This window comes from Anopheles arabiensis, chromosome 2, assembly GCF_016920715.1.
Source record: "Anopheles arabiensis isolate DONGOLA chromosome 2, AaraD3, whole genome shotgun sequence".
Taxonomy (NCBI): domain Eukaryota; kingdom Metazoa; phylum Arthropoda; class Insecta; order Diptera; family Culicidae; genus Anopheles; species Anopheles arabiensis.
This window is the reverse complement of record NC_053517.1, coordinates 40280376-40304041: the sequence shown is the minus strand read 5'-3', so window position 1 is coordinate 40304041 and position 23666 is coordinate 40280376. Positions and strand designations below refer to the sequence as shown.

The 23666-nt window shown below is 42.4% G+C and overlaps 1 protein-coding gene across 4 annotated transcripts in view; it reads right to left on the bottom strand.

Annotated features, from left to right (window-relative positions):
- Positions 1–223: 223 nt before the first annotated feature.
- The window catches only part of LOC120896129 (allatostatin-A receptor), a 47227-nt gene continuing 23784 nt past the window's right edge, over positions 224–23666 (bottom strand). For 3 of the 4 annotated variants that reach the window (XM_040300023.1, XM_040300022.1, XM_040300024.1), the window contains exons 6-9: positions 10538–10656; positions 3899–3974; positions 3663–3827; positions 224–3171 (exon numbers count right to left, since the gene is read on the bottom strand). In XM_040300023.1, the coding sequence (XP_040155957.1) occupies positions 3067–3171; positions 3663–3827; positions 3899–3974; positions 10538–10656 (465 nt within the window). In that variant the 3' untranslated portion in view covers positions 224–3066. The remainder of the gene's footprint in view (positions 3172–3662; positions 3828–3898; positions 3975–10537; positions 10657–23666) is intronic. The other variant, XM_040300025.1, reaches the window with a different exon arrangement.

Here is a 23666-nt window from a genome sequence, read left to right as displayed (position 1 = left end):
AAACCATATCCACGTTATTATCAACCCATACGTTGAATGATAATTCTGCGGAATCATAAGCGATTTGTTCGTCTACACTCAATGACGTCGTTTTTTTGTTTAAATCGATTAAATTGCACCCTCTTACATTGGCCGTCGTTTATTGCGTTAAATATAACCCAAACCAACCATATTTAGTTTCCCCATATTTCTCAAAGTAATTGCCCAGTGAAACAATTTGAAATGACCAGTAAAAAGTGGAGTAAATTTATTAATAAATTTATAGTCTAAAAACATACATTGTTTTTTTTTGTACACAGAAGAGAATACGGTTTGCATTTTTACATCGATACAATGGAGAAACGGACTTACAGTACAGCAAATATTTTACATTTCAGATATAGCAATTCTTTTAAAAAATGTATCATACACATTTGCTTAACGTGCTTAGCACGGAGTAGTAAACATTTGACACACTAGCTTAAATATTCTCAATTAGTTAGTACAAGTTAAAAATCTTCCATTTATGCATAGAAAAAACACCATCATCTAAACGGGATTAAACTACACTATCTCGTGTACTCGTGCCTCCAGCTCCAGAAACTGGTCCAACAACGCCTTCCAGTTGTGCACGTAACAGTTTGCGTAACAAGAACCGCCAACCGAACCGCGTCGGGATCGGGACGCAATAATTTCAACAACAACTAACAACCGGAAGGTACGCACGTTTCGGAGTGAAGCTGTTCACTGTTCGACTGTTCGGATCGGAGATTACATGCCTGATTTTAATATGTACAGTTTCTAACCACTTCTCGTACCAGTGCACCATTACAAAAGGAGCGCCGTTTAAGGTTAAAAATCGTAGGACAGGCGCGGATAAGTGTATTACGTTACCTGCGTGTACGTCTATAGCAAATTTGTGTGTGTCTGTGTGTGTGTGAGTTTTTATGTTAAATTAATATTCTCTGTCAGTTCCGTGTCTTCCCAAGGGTTCAAATAAAAGGGACCGGCCATGCTTCAACATCGTTCGCCATCGCACATCAACTATGTCGGACTGACGTCAGCCGGTTGGCACAGCATGGCCAACAGCATCGCCAATAGCGCATGTGAACTAATGATCTGTAGCCTCATAAAATGCACCATTGCCCCAGCAGGTTGTCGCGAGCCGGATGTTGAGCCTGAACTTCCAAGACCCCGAGGAACTACTAGTAGAGCGGACAAATCTTCGACTAATGCCGCCCGAAACACCTGGGGCGACGTTATGTCCGAGTGGAGTCACGCACACACACACATACACACACAAACACATACAGAAACACATGATTTAACACCGCAGGGCGATTAGTGCGTTCAACAACGGTTGCTTGAGCATTCGAAATTGGACCGACTGGCGGCGATTAATCGCACGGCCGCGTTGTGCATCGATACACGCTAATCACTTTTCGGTTCGGCCATGTTGAACGATTTGCTAATCGGTCCACTCCCTCTTCCCCCTCCCAGGTGCCTGCAAACCGAACCGACACTGCAGCACCGCACAGGTTCTGCTGCCCGGTGGCCGGGTAATGTCTCCGGGGCACAACTCAAAAGGGAACCGGGAACTTTACTGCTTAATAGGCTTATAATTAGAAATCATCGATCTGCTGGGACAGGCGGCGCCACACTATCACTATCAAACGTAAACACACACACACGCACTTAAACACTAAATCAAATGTCTCACAATCTCCTGGGTGGCACATCTTCACCGATGTCACCAGTTGCTAAGGGCAACCCCGGGCGGAGGAGAAGACATTTGGAGCGCCTACTGATTAGAAATCCGGCGTTGCGGATTATGATTATGTTGCCGTTATTGCAACGGTTTCAATTTAGTGGTGGCCATGATACACACTCACACACACACGCACACATACATGCCCATCAAACAATATCATTAGATGCTCCCAGTGGGCGGTAAGGAGCACGTAATGAAATGGGCAGACGAGCGTGCGTTTGTGCGTGTGTCATTGTAAGGGCCAACCACATACAGCAACGCGTCACTCGGTCACTCGACCTGTCAACCGCAGGTCTTCCCGGGAACACGGCGAAGCACACCGAGCGGTGGCCAAGTTCCCAAGTAACCGAGCACGCGCGCGCCGGGTTTGTTTGTTTGTTTGACGGCGGTGCGCTCTCAGCGTTCTTCCCTGCGGTGTAGGAGCAGCGGATGCTGCGGTTGTTTGACGCACCGAACGACCACCGAGTCCGGCTCGGCGAAGGTCAGCACTGCTGCTATTACAGCAAAGACAACGGGAGCGGTCCGGACAAGTTTGACGCAATCACATTCGCCACCGGTTGATTGCCACCGAAATAAATCACCCGCGCGGGGTTTTGCGTTTTGCGTTGGGGCCAGCGATCACGCAAAAAAAAAAAACACAAAGCCGAGGGCGATGGTTCGGAGCGAGCGGGGGGAAGAGCGACAGTCCAGCGAGCACCGCGAGACCACCGGACCACTTCGGGGAGGGTTTGGCCATTCCGAAGCATCCCAGGGGGGCTGATAGCTTAGATGTTCGAAGTCGGTGCGCCCGAAGTGCAAATGAATTTCGCGGTGTCTCGTGGAGTGTTCCGAGAGGTGTGGGTCTGTATGGACAAAAGCTGGGGGGCTATACTTTCGCTTGGCTTCTATATTTGGGGCTAGGATGGAGGCCGCGCGCGTGGAAGTAATGCGCGAGGCCGGTAAGTATCACCACCTAAGGTGGAGCTGGCAGACGCACACACACACACACACTTGGCAGGAGGCAAACACTCGCTCGTGCCATCAAACGGGGAAGTATATTTATCTAGCAGCAGCTGTGTGTGTGTGTGTACATGCCGTAAAAACGAAACACAAGTCAGAAGAAAATTAATATTTACAGACATGTTTCACTAGCAGGAGGCCCATCGGCCTCCCTCCTGATGCCGCCGCTCGGGAGCTGCGGGACCGCTTCAGCAAAAGTCGAACCGTTCGGCACGCGCGGACTGGCCGGGCTGGCCGGGGGCCGTCGCTCAGACACTCGCGATTTCGATGTACTTCTCCACCATAAATCTGGCCTCGTCGACGGCCGGCTCCTCGGCTCATAAGGCGTCCGCGTTCGAGGTGCCGTTGCCGGTGGTGCGCGTCGTCTTGGTTTGGGCCGCGGGCGGGATGGTTGGTGGCGGAGGCTTACCGCACCAGACGACCTGCAATCGTGTGTGTGTGTGTTTGGGGGAAAAAGAAGAAAAAAGATGTTTTGTTTTAGTTACTGTTTGGTGCTACTGCAAAGAAGTGCCCGAAGCGTTGTTTATTGCCCAAGGTGGCCACGGTGTTATATTGGCTATAAATCACGCGCCACGGAAGGTAGGTAGCGCGCAGCGGCAATTTGGGTGGAATGTAATAAGCAAACAAATAGGAAATTGTGCGGTTTTTCCTACCTCCCCCCCAGCCCCTTTTTTTGGTTTTGTTTGGTTGTTGGAAGCACATACATCCAAACAGAGCGCATTCGATCGTACCGATCGATTATCGTGGCAGTAATGGAGAAGGTGAAAGATGAGATCTTCTCCTCTTGGCACGGTGGTAGGAGGTATGGAGGGCGAGGCGAGTAGCAACAGAATCGATATTTCATCTCGACAATTGACGAACTGCATATGGCCAAGCATTGGGATTGCATTTGGGCACCATCGAACATGCATACCTTGCTCACCTTGCGAAACGCTTTCCGGAAGTTGTCCGACAGGAAGGCGTACAGTACGGGATTGATGCAGGAGTTGGTGTAGGCCAGCACGTGCGACACGATCTGAAAGATGATGCTGGCGTGGGTCAGCCCGTACAGCTTCAGTGACTTTAGCAGCAGGATCACCTGGCAGGATGGTAAAGGTTTCCAGTTCAATTAGGCTTCTTTTCAAGCAGCTGCAAACGACGGCGCCTTACCTGTATTGGACACCAGCAGAAGGCAAAGACCAGCACCACGACGACCACCATTCGGGTTACACGCTTCTTGCCTCTCCTGGGTGGGTAATGTATGAGAGAGAGAGAGAGAAAGAGAAAGAGCAGTTAAAAGAAGGATATAAAAAGGGAAAATTATACGAGTGTGCCCCACTAGTGGTGGTTGTGCTGTCGGTGGTCTGGTACAAACTACAAGCGAGAAGATGCAAATTCTGCATCGAACCAACAATACACAGGTGCGTCGGGTGGCTTTTGGGGGTGGTTTGTAACGGCACAGCACAGGTAGCTACGTGTTGCACCATCCATCACACGGTGGAGGCGTTCATTAGTAGGCGTGAAAAGGCACTGTGGCTCCACTCCGCTCCGCTCCGATGACAATGGCATACAAAGTGATTAAGTCAACACGAATGCGTTACATACCGCATCGTTACATGGGGCGAAGCAATGTGGATGGAGGCAAACGTTGGAATGTGTGATGTTGGTGATGTATTGGTAAGTTTTACTACAAATAAATTGCTAAAGTGTATCGTATTTCAATGGTGTTTTATAGCTTACTGAAAACATAGGAAATTCGATAACTGAAGCGTTTCTCGTCGATATTGGGCCATTTGTTGGGCAAATGCACTCGTTCACTTACAATATCACTTATTATTTTTCATGAAAGTGATATTATTTTGAACGATAAACTATCGTATTATGTTGAGTTCTTATTTATCTGCCGATTTAAATGTATTTTTTTGAGATATTCGTAAAACTGCAACCACCGTTTTTGTTCCTACTTTCAACAGTTTGTTCCTATTTTCCACAGGCTGTGCTCCTATTTTCGGCAACACGATTTCGGGGACGGAAAAAACAAGTTCCAATTCCAAGCAATGCAAATAGGTAAACAAACATGTTTAAAACAGTTTTTCACTCTCGCTCTCCTTAGATTGGTGTTGAAAAGCACTTTAGTTAATTGATTTATGTTGACCATTTTGGTCATTTTGCTGGCAGTTTTTACAGTCTCTCTGATGTGAGTTACAAACAAAGAGCATTTGTGAGAAGAGCCAGTCTGACGGCTAGAGTCTGACGTCTGACGGCTCCGATTGACTCAAAAAATAGTATTTTTATCTTAAGTTATTGGGTTATTTATCGTGAAATTGGTGATATTTGATACATTTAAAGTCGTATTATGCGTCGACGTACGCATTCTAGTGTTCTGATGAAGCTTTAAAGCAATATTCAACAAAATCAAAAGTGTGTTATTGTTCAAAGTTTTAGCAGTAACCCAAAGCATTGAACTGTCAAAAATCAACATTTACCGTGAACCTATTTTCGGCAGCATTAAAAGTTAAAAATAACTGGTGTATCGTGATTTTAAAATTCCAAGTGGGCTAGAATAAGTTCTGCAATCATAGAATCTTTCATAAAAACCACACTTTTATTGGTTTACTGTTCTGCTTCTCTTACTAAAAAACCTGCCAAACTATTGGCTGACAGCAAATCTGCTATAAAATGTTAAACTCTGCTCACTTTTAAAATCGTGTTTTGCGACAACTTTTAACGCGTTTTTGGATAACTACACGTTTTTAGTTACTCTGCCATGTTATCAGATTAAACGGATTTTTTTTGTATTTTTTTATCATAATAAATACAATGTATCTAAATGTATCGCATTTCATTGAATGGCTTTTGTATGAACATTTTCTTATTAGACTTACGAGGTATTTAACATTAGTTGCCATTTTTTTGGGATCAGACTGACGTGTAACTATCTTTCTAATTCATCTAACAAATGCTAAATTTTGTAGTCATACAACTCTTTAAAATGTAATTTTGTTCTTCTTATCAAATATTTGTCATCTTCTCGAAGAAAAAAAACCTGCATACTTTCTTTATGATATTTTATCAATCCACTGCAAAACAGGAAAGACAATAGCGTAGTTTGGGTTTAATATCTCTAAAACAGCTATTGAAATACTCGAAGACCACCAGTTTGTGTGTTCTCCGAAGCTCAATGTCCATACTTAGCAAAATCAAAACCACTTCCACAAGTTGATGTACTCTGCACGGTAAGGTACAATTGTACAATGATTAGAGTTATTGATGTTGATTTGCGAGATGCAAACTCCCTTTTGCGATTAATTTGACGAGAATGGCGTGGTGATGTATGAATGTAGACCGGGGTGAATCTTCACTTGGGCTTCAAGAACAAGGAAAACCTAGCCCATCAGCAGTCGAGCAAACGGAAACAGCTATCGAGCGGTTTGATGACACTGAGCGATTGACGTTACCCGAACCATGCTGACCTGTATCAATTATTGCTCGTTTCGGTGGTCCGTTGCGTACCAAGCTTTCTTGCCACAGCTGCTCGTTATTCTACAACTTCAACGCATCCAGCTATCTACTCTACCCAATGGTAAATGGTAGCTTGAGAGGCTCGATTGCACCTCGATACCGCACGACCATCATCCCTCACTTCCGATAGGCCACATTTCGTTTGCCGCAAGCGTCCACAAGCATTGTTTAAATAATTGCTGCTCGGCTACAATGGTGGTATATCTCTGCCCAGAAATTGAGTTCCTGTTGCGGCGTAAAAATAGGTCGAAAGCGCCCATCCCCACCATCACTACCAACGTTGACAAACTGGGCCCCTCAACCTCAAAAGGGTCACGATCAGCCTTAGCCGGAGGGATGAAAATAGTTTCGTTCGAGCGAGTTTCGGTGCGGTAATGCTAGCCGGACTCCGCATGCTCGTTGCCACTCATCAAAGGAGCAGTGCGGCCACCCGAGTACGGCAGCCGGCTGTGTGGTCTGCGTTGGATCAGAATTTATTACTGTTTCGAACAGTGCCCGCCGGCCCATCGACATCAACCTCTGTCATACACACAGTCACACATACACTCGATATCGTTTTCAATTCATGTCTACGGTTCGACTCGGGGTGCGAAATTGGCACAAAGCCAATAGCCCAACGCATGCACGCTTCGGGGCTGTCGGGCGAAAGCAGCACCAGCAGCGGGAACTTATGTCTGGTTCGTGCTTTTCCGTTCACACTTTGCAAACACACATGGACACATACACACAACAGGTGACCCATTGCGAACTTTCGTTTCGCTTCCATTGAACCGTCCACCGACGGGCCCGGAACGTGGCACAGACAGGGTTGAAAATAAATTAGTTTATGACGGGTGAGGCGATCCGGCTGCCCCGTACAAACTCACTGCACGTGTGCGTGATTTGGACGCTACGGTTGTGTTGCTTGAAAGCTGTCCCGAAATGAAAACAAATAGAACCCGGCACAACAAAAAACAGCACATGAAATGGCGCTCGTGTATATATGTATAAATTACACGCCGAACTTGAAGCTTCATTTCCGTGTTTGCGGAAAAAGTTTCGTGGAGGCGCCTGGTGCCGGATGGGCCAGTACAACGAAGCGAGCTTAAAACATGAAACAGCTTTTCAGTGTCTGTTTCCATACCCAGGCTAGTGATGGAAATTTATAGTGAAACGTTGCTGTTTCTCCCCCTCCAATCAGAGATAAAAGCGTACGCTGGTGTTCCGGGTTGGGTAAAGTGTCATTATCACGAGTTGTGCGGTTGTAGCTACGTGTGTGTGTTTGGGTGTTCAAGTCGGTGCTTGAATTTACAGCTTACTGCCCCGCTAGGCACTTGTTGTTTGCTAAACATGCGGAACCACCATCGTGCCGGCGATGACACTCCGCACATTGGTGTGTTATTTTTGTAGCGTCAAAAGTCTTTCCTCGCCGGGCGAATCGCTGTGCGTACCCGCGAGCTACAAATTGAATTTATTTTCCAGCTGTCAACGATTGAAGGGAGGGCTCCAGCGGACTCCGGTCATGCCAATTAGTAACAATAATAGCACGATCGCTCGTGTTCGATTATTCTTCCTCTTTGCGTTGCCGGCCACACTGCCGGCGCGAAAGGCGACAGGCGTTCGAGTGTCTCTGGACGCTTCTTCCGCTTGTGGACACTGCGGGCAACGGTCAACGACAATAATAGCAACCGAGACAGTCCGCTGGCAAATCTGGTTGATAATGAAATCAAGCAAAATCAATGAGCAATGCTGGTAAGAAAGTGAGGTGAGAGATAAGGCACATCGGGCGTTGCTGAAAGCAACCGTAAACAAGCTGTCGTTTGAAGTAACACGCTTGTAATTGAATTGTTCATGTACGGAGTTTGAATATGTGAAACGTTAAACGTGCAATACTTTTACACAAAAAAAGATATAAATGTGCCTGTTAAAACGCAAGCTACATAAAGAAAATGTACTCCTAACCCCTAACTGATTGGTACCATTAAGCTTCAGGGAGATGAAAAATGTCAGCTCATTCCATTAAAAAAGATACCAAAAAAACATTTTGACAAAACTTTCCAAGCCACTTTTAACTCAGCTGAAAGTTTGTGGAAAACTTTTTCTTGTTTTTTTTTTGTGCTTCTTGCTCAACCTGTTTTACCTCGCTTACGATTGTTTTATTCTTCAAGTCCATCAATCAACCCACCACCAGGTTTCCACGCGTCTCTTCATGCATTGTTTGGATTGTTTTGTTGGTCAACGTATCCCAAAGGTTAAAGTTGCCCTGTCAATCTGGCAGGAAGCTGGACGTGTGTTTGCACTTTGTGCCATCGAGATTGTTTTATTAGTCAAGTGTGTCCGGAAGTGCTAGCAAATGCCAGCAAAGGTTTATTTTTACTTTCCCTTCCTGTTTATCCGCTCACCTGGCAAACCGGTATGCTTGGGTGAAATGTTTACCTGCGAAAAAGGGATGTGTAATCGTACCTCTGTGCATTGAAAGTGTAAAGTTTGCCTTTTTGTTACAAGTTTATTTTGTTGTCCAAGATGTTGTTGCAATGTATTGGGGCAATATATTTTAAATGTGTCTTTTCGCGTGTTTTTATATTCTTTCTATTCTTGCATATCAAATTGCTCAGTTGGTCTATTTTTGCGTCTGTGCAGTATTTTTACATCGTATTGATCAATGACTGGTATTATAAAAAATGAGTGTGTCTTTTAATTAATTTTAATTTAATAATTAATTTTAATATTTCAACATAATTCCCTAATTAGTTAAATGATGAATAAATAATAAATAATTGATAATAAATAATGGAACAAGATAATATACATATATATGTTGGTAGCCAATATGCTTAAAAGTGTAATAAAATTTATGAATTATTTAATTGAAATAAAATTTAGACACTAATATTAACAAGTATCTTAAGATGCTTCTTTGTGAGTAAATCATCAAAATATTTCGATCCTTTTCCCTGTTCAATATTTAATTTTATTCCGTTCGCGTAACATGGTTGCCATAATATTCATACCAGATGGCAAAACTTGCATAACTAAAAATGTAAATAAGCTCTGCTCGTCTAGCTTAGTTTAATAATAGTAGTGAATCGATACCGATATAAAAAAAGAAAACTACACTCAAAAGTGTCTGTGTAATGAAAGCTGTCAGCAGTAACGGTGCAACGCATAAAAAAAGTATCGCTCATGATAGTTTCACGCCAACCGGCAGCTACTCATCTTAACCTCGAACGACCACTCAGCTGCACATCAAACGCCAACGCCATCCTCTTTGATAATTTATTTCCCTGTTTCTTTCTTTCCTTTTTTGTCTGCCTTCAAACACTTCACCAGCGATTCCGAAGAGCCATCTGAAACTGCTCTAATGAAGACTCATAAACATCACCATCTTCCGAAACCGGCACATCTAGCGTTCGGCAACCCTGGGAGTGCCCCGACACTCTTATGTACCGCGTGCTACGGCATATAACTTTTTGATGGCACGTAAATCAAATTGGTGCACCTAAATACACATACAAACATACGCGCCCGCACACACACACACACACACACACACACACACACACACACACACACACATACTATCCCGGGTCGGTGATGTACTCGAGGTTGAACGGTAAACCCCCTCACCTCGGTGTCCAGGATAGGCAACGAAAATAAGGACGAAAGTGGAATGGCACAATAAGAGCATGTTGAAAAATTGCAAATTAAACGTTTAAATATTTAAACAGATGATGGAACGTTATTATGGGGTGGGGTGCTCTGCTTACAATTCGTGCCCTAAACAAGCGTCCTTAGGATAAGCGGCCGAGAAGCGGATAGCGGGAAAAGCGGGAAGAAAATGGTGACCGTGCACTAGACACGAGCAAGATGTATCCTCATACGCACACACTGGACCGCGGTATTAAGATGCAGAAGATGGTGTGCCGGGGGATAGAAAATTGAATAACACCGAAATTGGTTGATCAGCCCAAATGGCACTGTTAATGCATTGGGCACAGGTTTGCTTGCGTTCGACAGAAACCTCTGTCTTTAAGACACGCCGCTCGAAGGTGATATGAGCAATGGCGTAGCCTTACTAGCTTTACTGACAGCTTGCTCCATCGGAACATTGTTTTGGATGGTACAGCTGCCATTTACATCAACACGGTAGCCCTTGGTGATGATTTTCCAACATGCCACCTTGACGTCTCGCGTGAAGCCGATCACGTTGTCGGCGTTGTTGCTCGTTGTTTGTTTTCGTTTGGTTTGCCAGTGTGCTGACGAAGCAAGGAGTGCGCACACTAGGGAGCGCGGATAATGTGTACGTACCTGGATTCTGCCGAGGCACGGCCTCCGGGGGCACCTTTCCATAGCCGTGCCAGCATGCCCATGTACAGGAAGGATATTAGCGACAGAGGCACCACGTACGATGACAGGAAAAATGACACCTGAAATGGAAGACGAAAGCAGACGAAGTTGATGAAAACAAACCGAATACAAACAGGCGCGAGAGGCGATGGTGATGATGCGTAACGCAACGCGTGAGACACGATGGTAGGTGGGGTCGATAGCAGCGCAGGACATGGATGTATCTGACGCGGGTCAGAAATCCCACGAGAAGCCACTGTGTGGCTCAGTGAAAGAGACACAAAGGGACATCAATGGTGGATCATTGGAACAGAAGGTTTGTAGCAGGCGGTATGTGTTTGGTATGGTGGAATAGGCAAAAGGTAACAATTATTGTGTCACTTTTAATCACTACTCGCTTTATGGCTGTAGAGGCATTGACTTAAAGGGATATGTCTACCAAATTGGATGCTTTGTGTCGCATTGCATAAACTGTCGTAACGTGAGCCTTGTTGTTAAATGCAAAATGAGAAAATTGGACCAGGTGATACTGCACATAATGAGCAAACATGGTTTATTGTGCGTTCAAATGAACTACAATCGACTCATTAGCACAGGTTAAAGAAGGTAAAAACTCTTTATTATATTTTTCATGTGAGTTTCTTTGGTCTATATTCGTCGTTTATTTGCGTAACGATCTACGCGGTCATGACAGTCTAAACAGGGCTCCGAAACTTATTAGAACTACGAAGCCGAGGATTCAATGCTTGCTATAGGAGGACCGTCCAGTTGGGAATCGATTCTGTCCGACATTAGCAGCCAACGGATCTTTCAAAAGGATTATTAAGTTTTGGAGTATTCTTCCAATTGGAATACTTCCTATCTTCTTATCTTACTATCCTATCTATCTTCTTCGAGGAGTCTTTATAAGACAAAAATCATTCATACATTTTCTCTTATTCAATCTAAAAGGAACGGTAGCTGTAGTTGTCTAGAGATGGCTTTAATTCATTTTAAAAGGTACCCTGTTCAGTCACGCGTTCATTATGACAAAATGTTCTGAACACGTATAAGGAAACCACCATTTTATGTCATTTTTCACAATCGTTTCGATAGTTCCCGCTTTGATCTAGTTTAAGAAACTGGTTGATGATTCAAAAGAGTTTATCTTTTGAAATGATTACGATCGAAGACTACCTTTAATAGGTAGATATTATTTAATAGGTAGTGAAGGACTAATCTGCATCACTTGAACTAAAAAGATATTTTGTTAAGTTGTACATTTGCATGAATGCATTACATTAATCGTTGTGAGGTTGAAAGAAGATACATGAGGCCTGTATATATCAACACAACAAAATCGAGTTCACAACAACCTGTTTAGCAGATACGATAATTTTTAATTTAAAACATACTCATACATTTAAGAAAGTGTTATCTATTTGATGAACTCTTCGGCTGCCTCCCGCAGCAAAGTGGTTCAAATAATTCTTCGTATTTTGGCGTTAACGTAACTGAAACCGACATTGATCGCTGGTCTGATGAAGGTTCATTTTGAATATTTCTGAATAAAAAGAAGATAAATCTTGAATATTTGAGGCTTTTGCCTTATGTAAAGCGTTGATATAGTTCCAGTCACCAAACGATAGCTACAATGAAATAGGACAAATACGAATAGAATCACATAACGAATCATATAACATCTCATTTATAAAAGAAAAATAGTTGACGGAATTTAATGTTTAGTGCTAAAAGATCATTTTACATCAAGCACTATTGAGACAATAGTTTTCGGTGCATTTTTAGATTTTACTCAATTGATATTCATCTCAAAACAGAGGGCTAACCACGCAGTAATCATCAATCAGCTTAGCAGACAAGCAGTTTTTTACTGATTACGGCTTCCTTTTGCCAGAGAGTGTAACAGGCACACAACCTAGAAATCCCGCTTTCTCTCCTAGCCCTACGAAATGGGATGACTGAGCCGAAAGAAGGTGGAATCTCAAGCAGCTTCCATAAGCAGCGTATAGGTTTCGTAATAAAAGGCAGATAATTTGATCTAATTCGTTACGGAACATCAAACAGCCTGCGTGTTCAACGAGCGGCGGAAATTCAACCGCTCGAAGCGAGCGGATCGAAAATTGAAGCTTGCTCGCGAAACAGCATTCGACAAGCGATTACGGGTCAAAAGAGCTTTGTTGTAAATACGCTGCAGTGTGGCTTCAAAGCAGAGCGCTACCGGATGCCATTGTAAGTGTGCGCGGGTTGTGCGAGATTCATTGAAATTTGTTGAGTTTTATTCGCCCTGAAGCTGCTGTTTTAATCATAATTTCGGAGTAATTAGCCATAAGCGGATTTGCAGGAAATTGGCGCAGCAAATGAGTGGCAGCTAAGGGGAGGAGGGAAGGTAAACAGCTCGTTTGATTTTTCGGTTCATTTTGTGTAAGGTTCTCTTTGATAATTGCTAATTGAAAAGTAATTGCTTGCTTCTGATGTATGTGTGTGTGTGATTATTTTTGTTTTTATTTTTTGGCAGTTGTTGGAAATCTTCTTAGAATTTGTCGTCTCTTAGCTGTTTCGTGCCGTTTGCATGTAAAAGTTTCACTGAGGGGGTAATCCACACCTGCTATTTCGAGAATTGATCCGTGACATTCCTGTGAAGTGAACTTTTTTTGTTGTCGGATTACTCCCAGTTTGTCCCAAGTTTAATATAACATGTATGTACTGTACATGTTATCCTTCAAGATAGACTCGTTGTACAAAGGATTTGATCCTATGCGGAAATGAATGGGCTGAAATGGAGTGCGGTATATAATCCCATTTAATGATGCCGTTATCATTGAATAAAACAAGTTAAATGAACGATGTCTATAATGTGTATTCATTTCAATGTAAGCTTAAATGACAGTATAAAACATTAATTGTGGAATGTAACAAGAGGGATTATTGCATTATTCTATGAGTGTACAGGTATTCTCCGATATACGCTAACTAGAATATTCACGTATATCGCATGTTTCGATATATATCGCGGGTTTCAAATTATAACGAAATTTCGTGTAATTTTTCTTGAAATCGTATATTTTAGCCACTATATAAATTATTTTATCTGAATCCAACTAAAGATTACACTTTTGTACCTTTTAAATTTGTTTTTTTTTTAATTCAACCAAAAGGGCATCATTTGAATTTGTGTATCGGGGTGAACCTGTATTCTATGCTGCGGTTGATTATTCTTTAAAACTTGTCTCATTGTGGTAACCATCATCGAACTATGTGTGATTTCCCAAATAACCAGCTCAAACTCTATAGCTGATTTGAGGCTGTTTAACAAAAAATCGTGCCGATGTCGTACTTTGTGGCTGATTAAGAGATAGACGGTACTTTGCGGAACTATGGAGCTTTTTAAAAAGCACATGGTACTCGCAGGGACTTTGTGACAGATTAGCCTGATGTGTATGGTTCACGATGGAACTTGACGGCTTGTTAAGAAAGCGTACCGAACTTGGTGGAACTTTATAGCTTTTTAATGCTTGACATCGGTACAAGGTGGCTCTTGTCAAATTGTCAAAGACTGACGCCGTCAATCATGTTAGGGGGCGTCCATAAATTACGTAACGCTCAAAGGGGGGGGGGGAGGGAGTTCCCTGTAGCGTTACGGTTTGTTACAGGGGAGAGGGGGTTCACATTCTGTTACGTAACGTAATACAATCCTATCACTGGTAACTGACAAATGATCGCCCACTTGGGTATGTTTTGCACTTTTATTTCTTTATATCTTTTGATAGGGAACACGAACTTGACATTTATAAAATACCAAAACAGAGGTTTGACAGAAAATTGCCATGAAAAAATCCACCGTGTAATACAGGTTTAAGAGGTTTAATTGAAGCCAATCTGGCAAGATGTCTAATAATGCTCAACATATATATTATGCGTTTCTTTAATTATAATTTTTTTTCTAACTTTCCTTTCATTAATTAAACATTAATTTTAATTAAACAATAATTAAAACAACTCTGCATACTTTATATAAGCAATCAAATAAAAAAATATAAACCCATATTTTTTTGTATTTGTTGATGCAAAATCAAATTAAGGGGGGGGGGTGTTCGATCATGCGTTACGTAATTTTGGAAGGGGGGTCTCCTCCAACGTTACGTTTTGTTACGATAGGGGGGGAGGGGGTCGAAAAATCCCAATTTCAGCGTTACGTAATTTATGGACGGTCCCTTATTGCTGCTGCACAAGTTAGATTAGTTCTTTGAAGAAGGGATTTTGAGGGAAGTGATTGTGATTTATCAGTAAATTGTGATGCGTTTCGTGTACTTTATGAATATTAAAGATTTATAAATATACACGTGTACACAAACAAAACAAATCCTGTTGTTTATTTCATCGATGACGCTTGCTTGAAAATAAAACACAAAGAAAAATAATCCCCGGCACCGTAGCATAAGGAAGCTGCTTAGGCGCTATTTAGAAGGATCTCCTGGAGCTTTGATGCTGTTTAACTACTGCAAAAGGCAAATTATAGCAGCGATCTTTAGCGTGCCAAAATGAGCTGCTTAAGCAATTCTGGCTATTTGGGTTGTATCCTTCGCATTTGTATTGTTTCAGCAGATGTCAGTTTTAATCCGACCTCAATATGGATAATCCGTTGTTTCCATTTAATATATAGTACCATTCTACATTAGAATGTGATTGGATTGAAGCGAAAAATTGTCTTGCATGTCCTGGGAATAGGCTTAAAACAATAGAAGCAACCCAATCCACTTGAAATATATCGATGCAATCACGTTAAGCAACCAAAAACTCACTCTTTTACACAAAGATATTTCCAGGGATGAGTGTGCCGTCGTGTGTTAAATGAAGAAGCCATATCTATGTCGGAGTAATAAGGCCTGATCGTTCTTTCGGAATGAAACAAAAAAACTCCACATCGTTAGTAACTGTAGCTGTAGCTTTAAATTGAAACATGCTGTAAAGCTTATCTAAACTCTGCACATTAAATCTTTGCACGTGTAGTTGCTGCATCGTTTTACAAAATCGATAAAAAAAGAAGTTTTTCATTATTCTAATACATATCGCAATCGGTGACAATTTAATAACACCATACTATCCACCCGCTCGTCATAAAGTAATTCCATCTCACACTTCCTGGTGGTACGATGCAAAAGGATTATGAGAATTTGAGAGCCACAAAAAAACGCTCCGTGCTGAAAAACGCCCTTGTTCCGAAGAAACACATCCCTAGAGCCAAAAATTGACATGATAATACCGACGCCAGAAGATGAACGGCGGTGTTCCTGCGTTGGCCCACGCTGCCTCTCTCCGCTTGGAGCGTGTACATTTTTAGGAAAATTCGAAAATCGTACCATAACACCGTGGGCATACGGCGTTGTGTGTGTAGCGATGTGGAAAATTCGTTTCCATGGACGGATGGAATTTGCGCTAATCCGGTAAAATGTGGCGTTTGGTTCTCGGTCCCTACTCATCCGTATTTTCTCTCTTCATTCTCGCTACCACCACACGTGTGCGTTTCTGTAATAGATGCATTTAACTTTCCTGTCGATGGTGAGTTTTACCAAATTGAGAATGTGCACAAAAAAAGAAGAACTTTGCTTTCTATATTAGCTAATGCAGCACATCGATGGAATGTGGGAACCAGTGTTTGGCAGCACGGAACGGCCAAGTTCGCAGAGTAAAGCCGATCAGAGCTATTCTGCCCACTGGGAGAATGTGTGAGGCTCTGCGCCATTCGAAGCGAATGGAAAAGAAGCTTACCCTCGGTAGGTCCGACATATGGGACCGGCAAAAGGGGGAAACATTTTTTCATCATCTTTCCAGAATGTGGAAAGTCATAACCGCAAAGGGTAGATTTACTTCAGGGCAGCACATAGAACGGCTTGTATCGTTTGTTTTTCTCGTGATTCTTAAAATATTGCTAAAAATGAAACAAGCAATAGAGGCGAAAATAGCACCAGCAAAATACAGATACGTTTTTTTGTAAGATGAAGATGCTTAGCTTTTGCTTTTTTGCATGAAGATAGGCTTTTGCGTCCCACACTTTAATACGCTATTGTTTCATAATTGGTAAGAGTTTTCCACATCACGATTTCACGCACCTACTACATTCGATAAGCTCAAGCGCAATGAACGCGTACACATGGGCACACCGTTTGAGTGTGATTGAGAAGGGAAAACCGCGTATCGATGCGCAAAATACGGTGAATCAATTAACAAACTTCGCTGAAGTAGTAGTGCGTGGGTTTTGGTGTAAGGGTAGAGTTGTTCGCTTAATCAGGCCCATGCTAAGGTACGGTACGCCCATGATCGCATTAATGCCGTTGATTAATTTTGATGAATTTCTCGTGCTGGTGAAGGAGCAATCTTCCCACCAGCAGCATTCATTTTCATCCCGCTCGGGTTTGTTGTTGCAGTGTGCAGTGATTGTGGAGCTGGATTTTGGCTCAGCTCGCTGCTGTGAGGGTGTTTCGTTTTGTTGACTTATGTAAAAACCGGACAGGCGAATAGGATGGGGCTTCTTATTTTGTAGAAGCAAAGAAAGCAAATGCGCATTTCTTTCATTTAATTAATAGAAGATATAAATTTGTTCCCTAAGGCAACAACTCGCGGTGTATTACTAATGGTGGAATGGGGTTCATGCAAAATGGTTCTGTCTGGGGTTAGCACTCTAATGGAATGTTTTAATTAGAACGAGATTTATAGTTGTACCCTTTACCCGATTAAATGCGTTGATTAGACATTTTTGACAAATAACTACACATCGATTGATTACAAAATAATATCAACGACTCTGATTATAAGTTGTTGGTAGATGGGCACTGTGGCCAAAAAAGTCGCAAGTCATTCATGCTTTTGGAAATATACACAATTAAAAAAGCAACTGATGTTGCTCAAATGTTTACATGTTCACAGTAAGAGGACAGTATGCATAAGATAATGCCGTCGTATTGTGTCAAAATGATGAGATTCAATACGTCGATGACAGTCGTGGTTGCATCAATGTCTGTAAGGACCGGTAAACACGGAAAGTTTTAGTAATACTATGCCGAATCCAAACCCTTTTATTAGTATTATTGTATCTTCTCTCCAAAGTATCAGACATTGCGTATTACGAAAAATATGACGAAGAAAGTATGTATAAGATTATCAATCTTCAACTGTGACGTGATTATAGAACAGCAGGTTTTACTTTCTCCATCATTACATTCCATTTCAACTAAATTTGGTCCGAAGCTATAGAATTTGAAGACCATTCATTGAGACACCCGACCTCTTCTTCTCAGCAAATTCCGAGATAATCTTCAAAAAACACACCACTGTATTTATAGCAAAAGCCAAATTGCGGCGCCAGCAGCAGGAAAGCTGCAGAACAAAACCTGCTCGAAAGTTGGTTCATCAATCAGCAAGATTAGAAATTTCAAGACTGGTTTATTTTTAAGCGCGAACAAAAAGTCCCTCGCCAATCCGCCCATCTCGCAACACGTAAATACTTTAAGTGAAACTAATTTTGTGGCAATTCTTTAACCCCCCTTCCCCTTCCCCACCAAAAGGTCACGACACTTCGTCCCGATTTGTCCTGGCGCCTGGTCTGAAGCCGGCGAAAGAGTTAGCTACCCCAATTTGCGCAAACCAAGGACATGTCGATGGTTTTCGAAATTATCGCGGTAAGAACATTCATTCCCTGCTGTGTGATTCAAGGATCCGAGTCAAAACGGTCCGGCCCGGAGATACCTTCCCATCATCGCGTTCCACAATCTCCGGGAAGCTAATTTGACACTTTGGAATGCTTGATGAAAGACTGAAAGTTTGGGTTGGAGCGCTAGAAACGGTTGCGCTAACGAAGGGAGCGTCACATCCGGTGTGCGGAGTTGTGGGGAAAAGTTTGCACTCGACGATGGTCATAAGAAGGATCGTTCGTTCAGAATAAAGTTTTAACTTATTCATTGGGAAAAAAAGAATAACAAACAAACCCTGTCACCCTAAATGTTGTCCGGTAAGCTGCTTTCTCTTTTTAGATCTTTCTGCTACCGGGGCGGGAGTGAAGACTCTTGAGATTCGTTTATTTCACTGACACATAAAACAATCCTTAGCAGGTCCATCCACAAACCGAAACCGGTGCACATGCTATCACTTTAGCGGGAAAACGATGGATAAAATTTTACTCATGTTTGGGAAATGTTTCACCGAGTAGATTGGTGCGGTCGAAACAAGTTTTTGAGCAACTCGCTAAACAACACCGAAACGGGACTGCTACTAGAGTTCCGAGACGGGCATCACGTTCCAAGGTCAGTTTTGACCGACACACAGCCACAGTGGGATGCTGTGGTTGCTCAGTGTGATGACTGAGGGCAACAAACTGCAGCAGGAAGCGGGAAGCAATTAATATCGCATCCCACAAGAACATGTCAGTCAAATTTCGCGACTGTCCCGTACGAATCTTTTTCGCTTTTGCTGCTGCTGCTGCTAACAAATTCGATTCTGCGGGCAGTATCCTGTCGTCCCTAATCGCTTTCCATGCTCCGTGCGCACGCTGTCGTTCCATTAAATTAACTTTAAAACTTTTGACAGTTGAACGTTTTCTTTTGTTTTGTGAAGGTTGTACAAATGCTTTCTCCACTCCCGCCCCGCGATCGCCATGGAAATGTTGTGAAGCGGGTTGTTTGGAAATTGGAAAGTTTTCAGCAGCGGCGATGACATGCGGTATGTCGCGTGGGACGAGGCAACATAACGAGCACCAGCTAACTAGCTTGAAGCAGAACAATGTAGAACGTAATGCTGCGAATGCCCCTGTGTTCTCCCTGGTGCTTGCTACTCGAAACAGTTCTGCGCCACAGCCTCTCGAAGTCAACAGCACGGGCATAGCAACCATTGGGTTGTTGTGCCGGAAGTCGTTGCGAGAATGGAATCCACCGCGTAATACGTGCCATTTCCCTCCGGCATGTTCAGATCGGTTCGGGTGAGTTTATACTCGGTTCATTACCGGAAACGCGCGTCAATAAATGGATTAAAATTGGCAATACCCTCGTCCCCCGCCGGTCTGGTCTGGTAGCGGGATGGATAGTATCGTCCCAGTGGCCACATTCTAACCCAATTTCCGTGCAGGGACCTATTAATGGTTGGACGGTTTTTTTTCCTGTCCTGCTTTCGTGGCAAGTTGCATTTGCATACACTGACGCTGCCGCTTGCAAGATTCGGATGATGGACACTGGCGTGGACATAATTACAAGTTGATCCCGCTGGACATAGCAGAACGCTACGCTACGGTGGAACGGAACGGAACAGAACGGAAGCGTAGAATGCAGTTTCCCGGATGTTTTACTGGGCAGCCACTTTGGTCGTGGGTCGACGACGCATGGGATGCACTTTAATTTAATCTACTTTGCTATAAATGTTGATTTAGTAGTGCGGTGGTGATGTTGCTTCTGATTGTACAGTGAGTTTTTACACAAAGGTTCGCCTGCGGACTGGACATAGGATTTGGAGAGAGTAATGAATGCAGGGATTTTGCATCTTTTCACCTAAACTTTTTTTGTTTTCGCCGAAATGCCATGCCACAATCGCTTCGTATGAATTTCAAAGAGTAAATAACATTCATGCTCATGCATTTCTTGATAATGGATAATATTTTTCCACAAAAACTCACCAATGGCAACGTCGGGTTTGCTCGAAAACCATACAATTCTTGGATATGGTTTTTTGTTATTAAGCCACCCTTGTGATGTTTTGTGTTCTGTTGCAATCAACACTGAAACTCTTTAAATTCAGCAAGTTTACTTGTTCTAGGCACCATCTCGTGTTGGCTTGTGTAAATGTGAGTGTTTTTGTGAAGGACTTCTTTCTTTCTTCTCCTTTTTAGCTTAAACTGAACACGGACTGGGTATCTTTCTTTACTGCTAGTTCTGCCATCTGTTTAAAGTGTATCCTTTTTCGATAACTTCTTTTTGCAGGGGTGAGAAACCTTATGGAACTTTTGGTTCGTAGGAAAATAAACATTTGTCAAATACAGACTGATTTACTTCAATCAAATTTTTAATGAAGATTTGAAATCCAAAAGAACGCAAAGATATGTTTATCACATGCTTCATATTCCACTTTGAATTTTCGAATTTCAGATTGCTGGCGTAAGAATGCTATTACAAAGTAAAATGCAACAAACATTTCGTACAGATTAAGTTAGTTAGTCCTAAAGGATAAAACTCGCAGCACTGCCATGTGACCATTCTAATCGAGAAATAAATACATACATAAATAGCGCATAAGCTAACAAAACCAACCAACAACGACATTTGGCAGATGGCATAATCATACGACATGTTCAAAGATTACAAGTTGAGATAATTAGTCCGATACGAGCTCCAGTTGCTCATCCCTCCCTAGAACGCAGTATCTGCTGCAATAATCTGTTAGTTTTGGGAGAGAAATACGTGGGAGATTCGGTGTGCTATGAAATATGGAACCGGGTAGTTCGGGTAACTAGCTATCCGATGGACACATTTCGCCCAAGCTAATCCTTCCCCGGGCGGTTCTGTTGCTCATTCTCCCGGTTCTGCTTCACCGGGCTCAAGAAGTTTCAAGTGAAACAATACGGGACACTTGTTTCAGCGTGACTCATGCTGTCGTGGACCTTCGCCTGTCGCCGAACGGCTAAGCTTGTTCAAATGTTGCACCAGTCGCCGACCAACACTGGGCGGATCTGATTTTATGGCAAAGTTTTTGGCTCCCGTCCCTGAGGAACGACGACAACGACCGTATTGGTGAGGGTGACTTTACCAAACCGAGCGAACTTTAAATAGGGGGGAAATAGTGTTGTTGCCTTGCACCGTCGGTACTGCTGGGGTCGCTTTAGTGTACTTCAACATGGCTGGGATGGCAAGCTGGTACGCTCGACGCTTGCCAGTGGGTTGTGGATAGTAGAGTGATAAGGTTTGCTACTTAATTGGGCAGACGGCTAATTAAAATGGATGTGTAAGCATAAATATTTTGAAATTATTCTTACCACTGCTACGAAACTGATTTGTTGTTTATTGTGTTGGGCTTATAGAAAATATAGAACAAATACTTGGTAGACATTATGATGCATAAGCCGCGAGCATAAATTGCCACAAATAGCATCGTACAATTCATTAGATGTTTTGTGAATAATCATCATTCGCCTTCCGGGCGCGTTATGAAGCATCGGAACGGAATCATGCAAAAAATAATGTTTCCGGCAAAGGCCTGTTTTTACGCTAAGCTGGAATTTTGAAATGACCGGAAGGGGGCGGCAGCATAAATTTCACATTAAACGTTCGCCGCTATAAACCAACCCTAGGGGCCGTTTGGAGCTTTGGCACAAGATTTTGCAGCCGGCGGCCAACGGAAAGAGGATTAGGCAACCCTTTTTTGTTAAGCGTGAAAAAGTGTTAAGGTTCCGACCAGTGTCCCGCCCGCTCGACGGAAGTGGGTCGTAAACTAAGGGTACAGGGCCGTGTTTGATTTCAGTTTTTTTTATTGCATCCCGATACAAAGTGTGCAGAATAATGGTGCTTACAATACAAAGTTTGTGTGCGTGGGTAAACATTCTCAACGTGAAGGAACTGCGACGGAACGTGGGTTTAATATACTTGTGACAAACGTTTCGCTCACGTATTGTGATTGTGTTTTGCGAAATGCATGGTTTATTATTCAATTGGATGTTGGAATTGCACGGCGCTGGGAATTGTGCTTGTAATTCAGTGTGCAGTGTACATCATACTGATGATTGCTTGTGTGATTGAATTTATCAATTCAGGTGTTTTGTTTTTCTTACACAAAAAAGCGTTACAGCCACCAACTTATTGTTCGACAATCATGTAACGTGAGCATACATTGTATTATGTATTTTGTTGTCGTTTTTTCAAGTTTTTTTTAAAATGAAAATTTCCTCACAAATACACAAGAATGGTAGCCATTTTTTGAGCACAATGCTATCCACTAGATGCACAAATTACCATTCGCCTTTGGTTCAAACTCTTTGCCAAAGCTCAGTACAATGGTACGCTACTTTGTTGTTCTTTATTTTCCCACATTCAATGCATCATGTTCCTGTCGCTTATTCGTACCAAATGATTGGCATTCCCTCAAACGTGGCAAACATTTCGAATGCGACGTGGAAGCTGGTTGAGTGAATGCTCGTGATGCAGGTTTCCCGTACGAGCACACGCGAATCGCACACTTCAATTGTTAGTGAATAAATTTACAACTCATTGCACTCGTACGTTTGTCAGCCTGTCTTTCGTTCTCTTTGCTTCTCACATTATGGATGTAATGTTTTGAGACTTACAGGAAAATAACACATGACTGAATGCATGAGTCAATGGTAACTTTCTTGCTCATGTTAGTATGCAACGTCGAGGGTGTTTTTATTGTTACAATTTTAACGTTCTTTCGACAATGTTCTAATGTTCTGTTTTTTATGTAATTTATTTGTCTATTGTTGTTGAGTTATAGCTCTTCACAATTTGTTGGGTACTTTTAGAAGATCGGATTCGACAGGTTGACCCTTTTTCAGAATTTTTTCGAGTTGAACATTTGGGTTGAATGGCAGTCATCGGACGACTTATTGTTGAACTTTAATGGTTGAAGAGTGTATGGTTCATTGGCTTAAACCTTTTTTCCTGGCATTGTGATAGAAAACTAACCTCACGACCGAGCAAATCGCATCAAACGAGACAGTCAATGGAAATTGAAACGGTACAATATCGCGTTTTTGAAGAAGTACGATCAAATAATCCGCTCCGAAAAATTTGTTTGCAGAATGGCAATGGCCTTACATCGGATCATTTGAGAATTTACAGTGCTCTAAAGGCATTACAGGGTTTTCGAGGATTCAATAAACACGTTCAGCGAGTTGTAGTTTTGTTCAGGCATATAATAGACTCTTTCCGCGAGATATATAATTGAATGTAAAAAGGAAGAAAAATAGAAATGGTATTTGGTTATAGTTTGCTTCATTATATTTAATAACAAAGTTAGGTTAGATTAGAAATTTTCATATTAAATAAGCACATGAACTAAAACTAAGATACATAGTTTCATAATGGAAATAAAAGATGATCAAAAA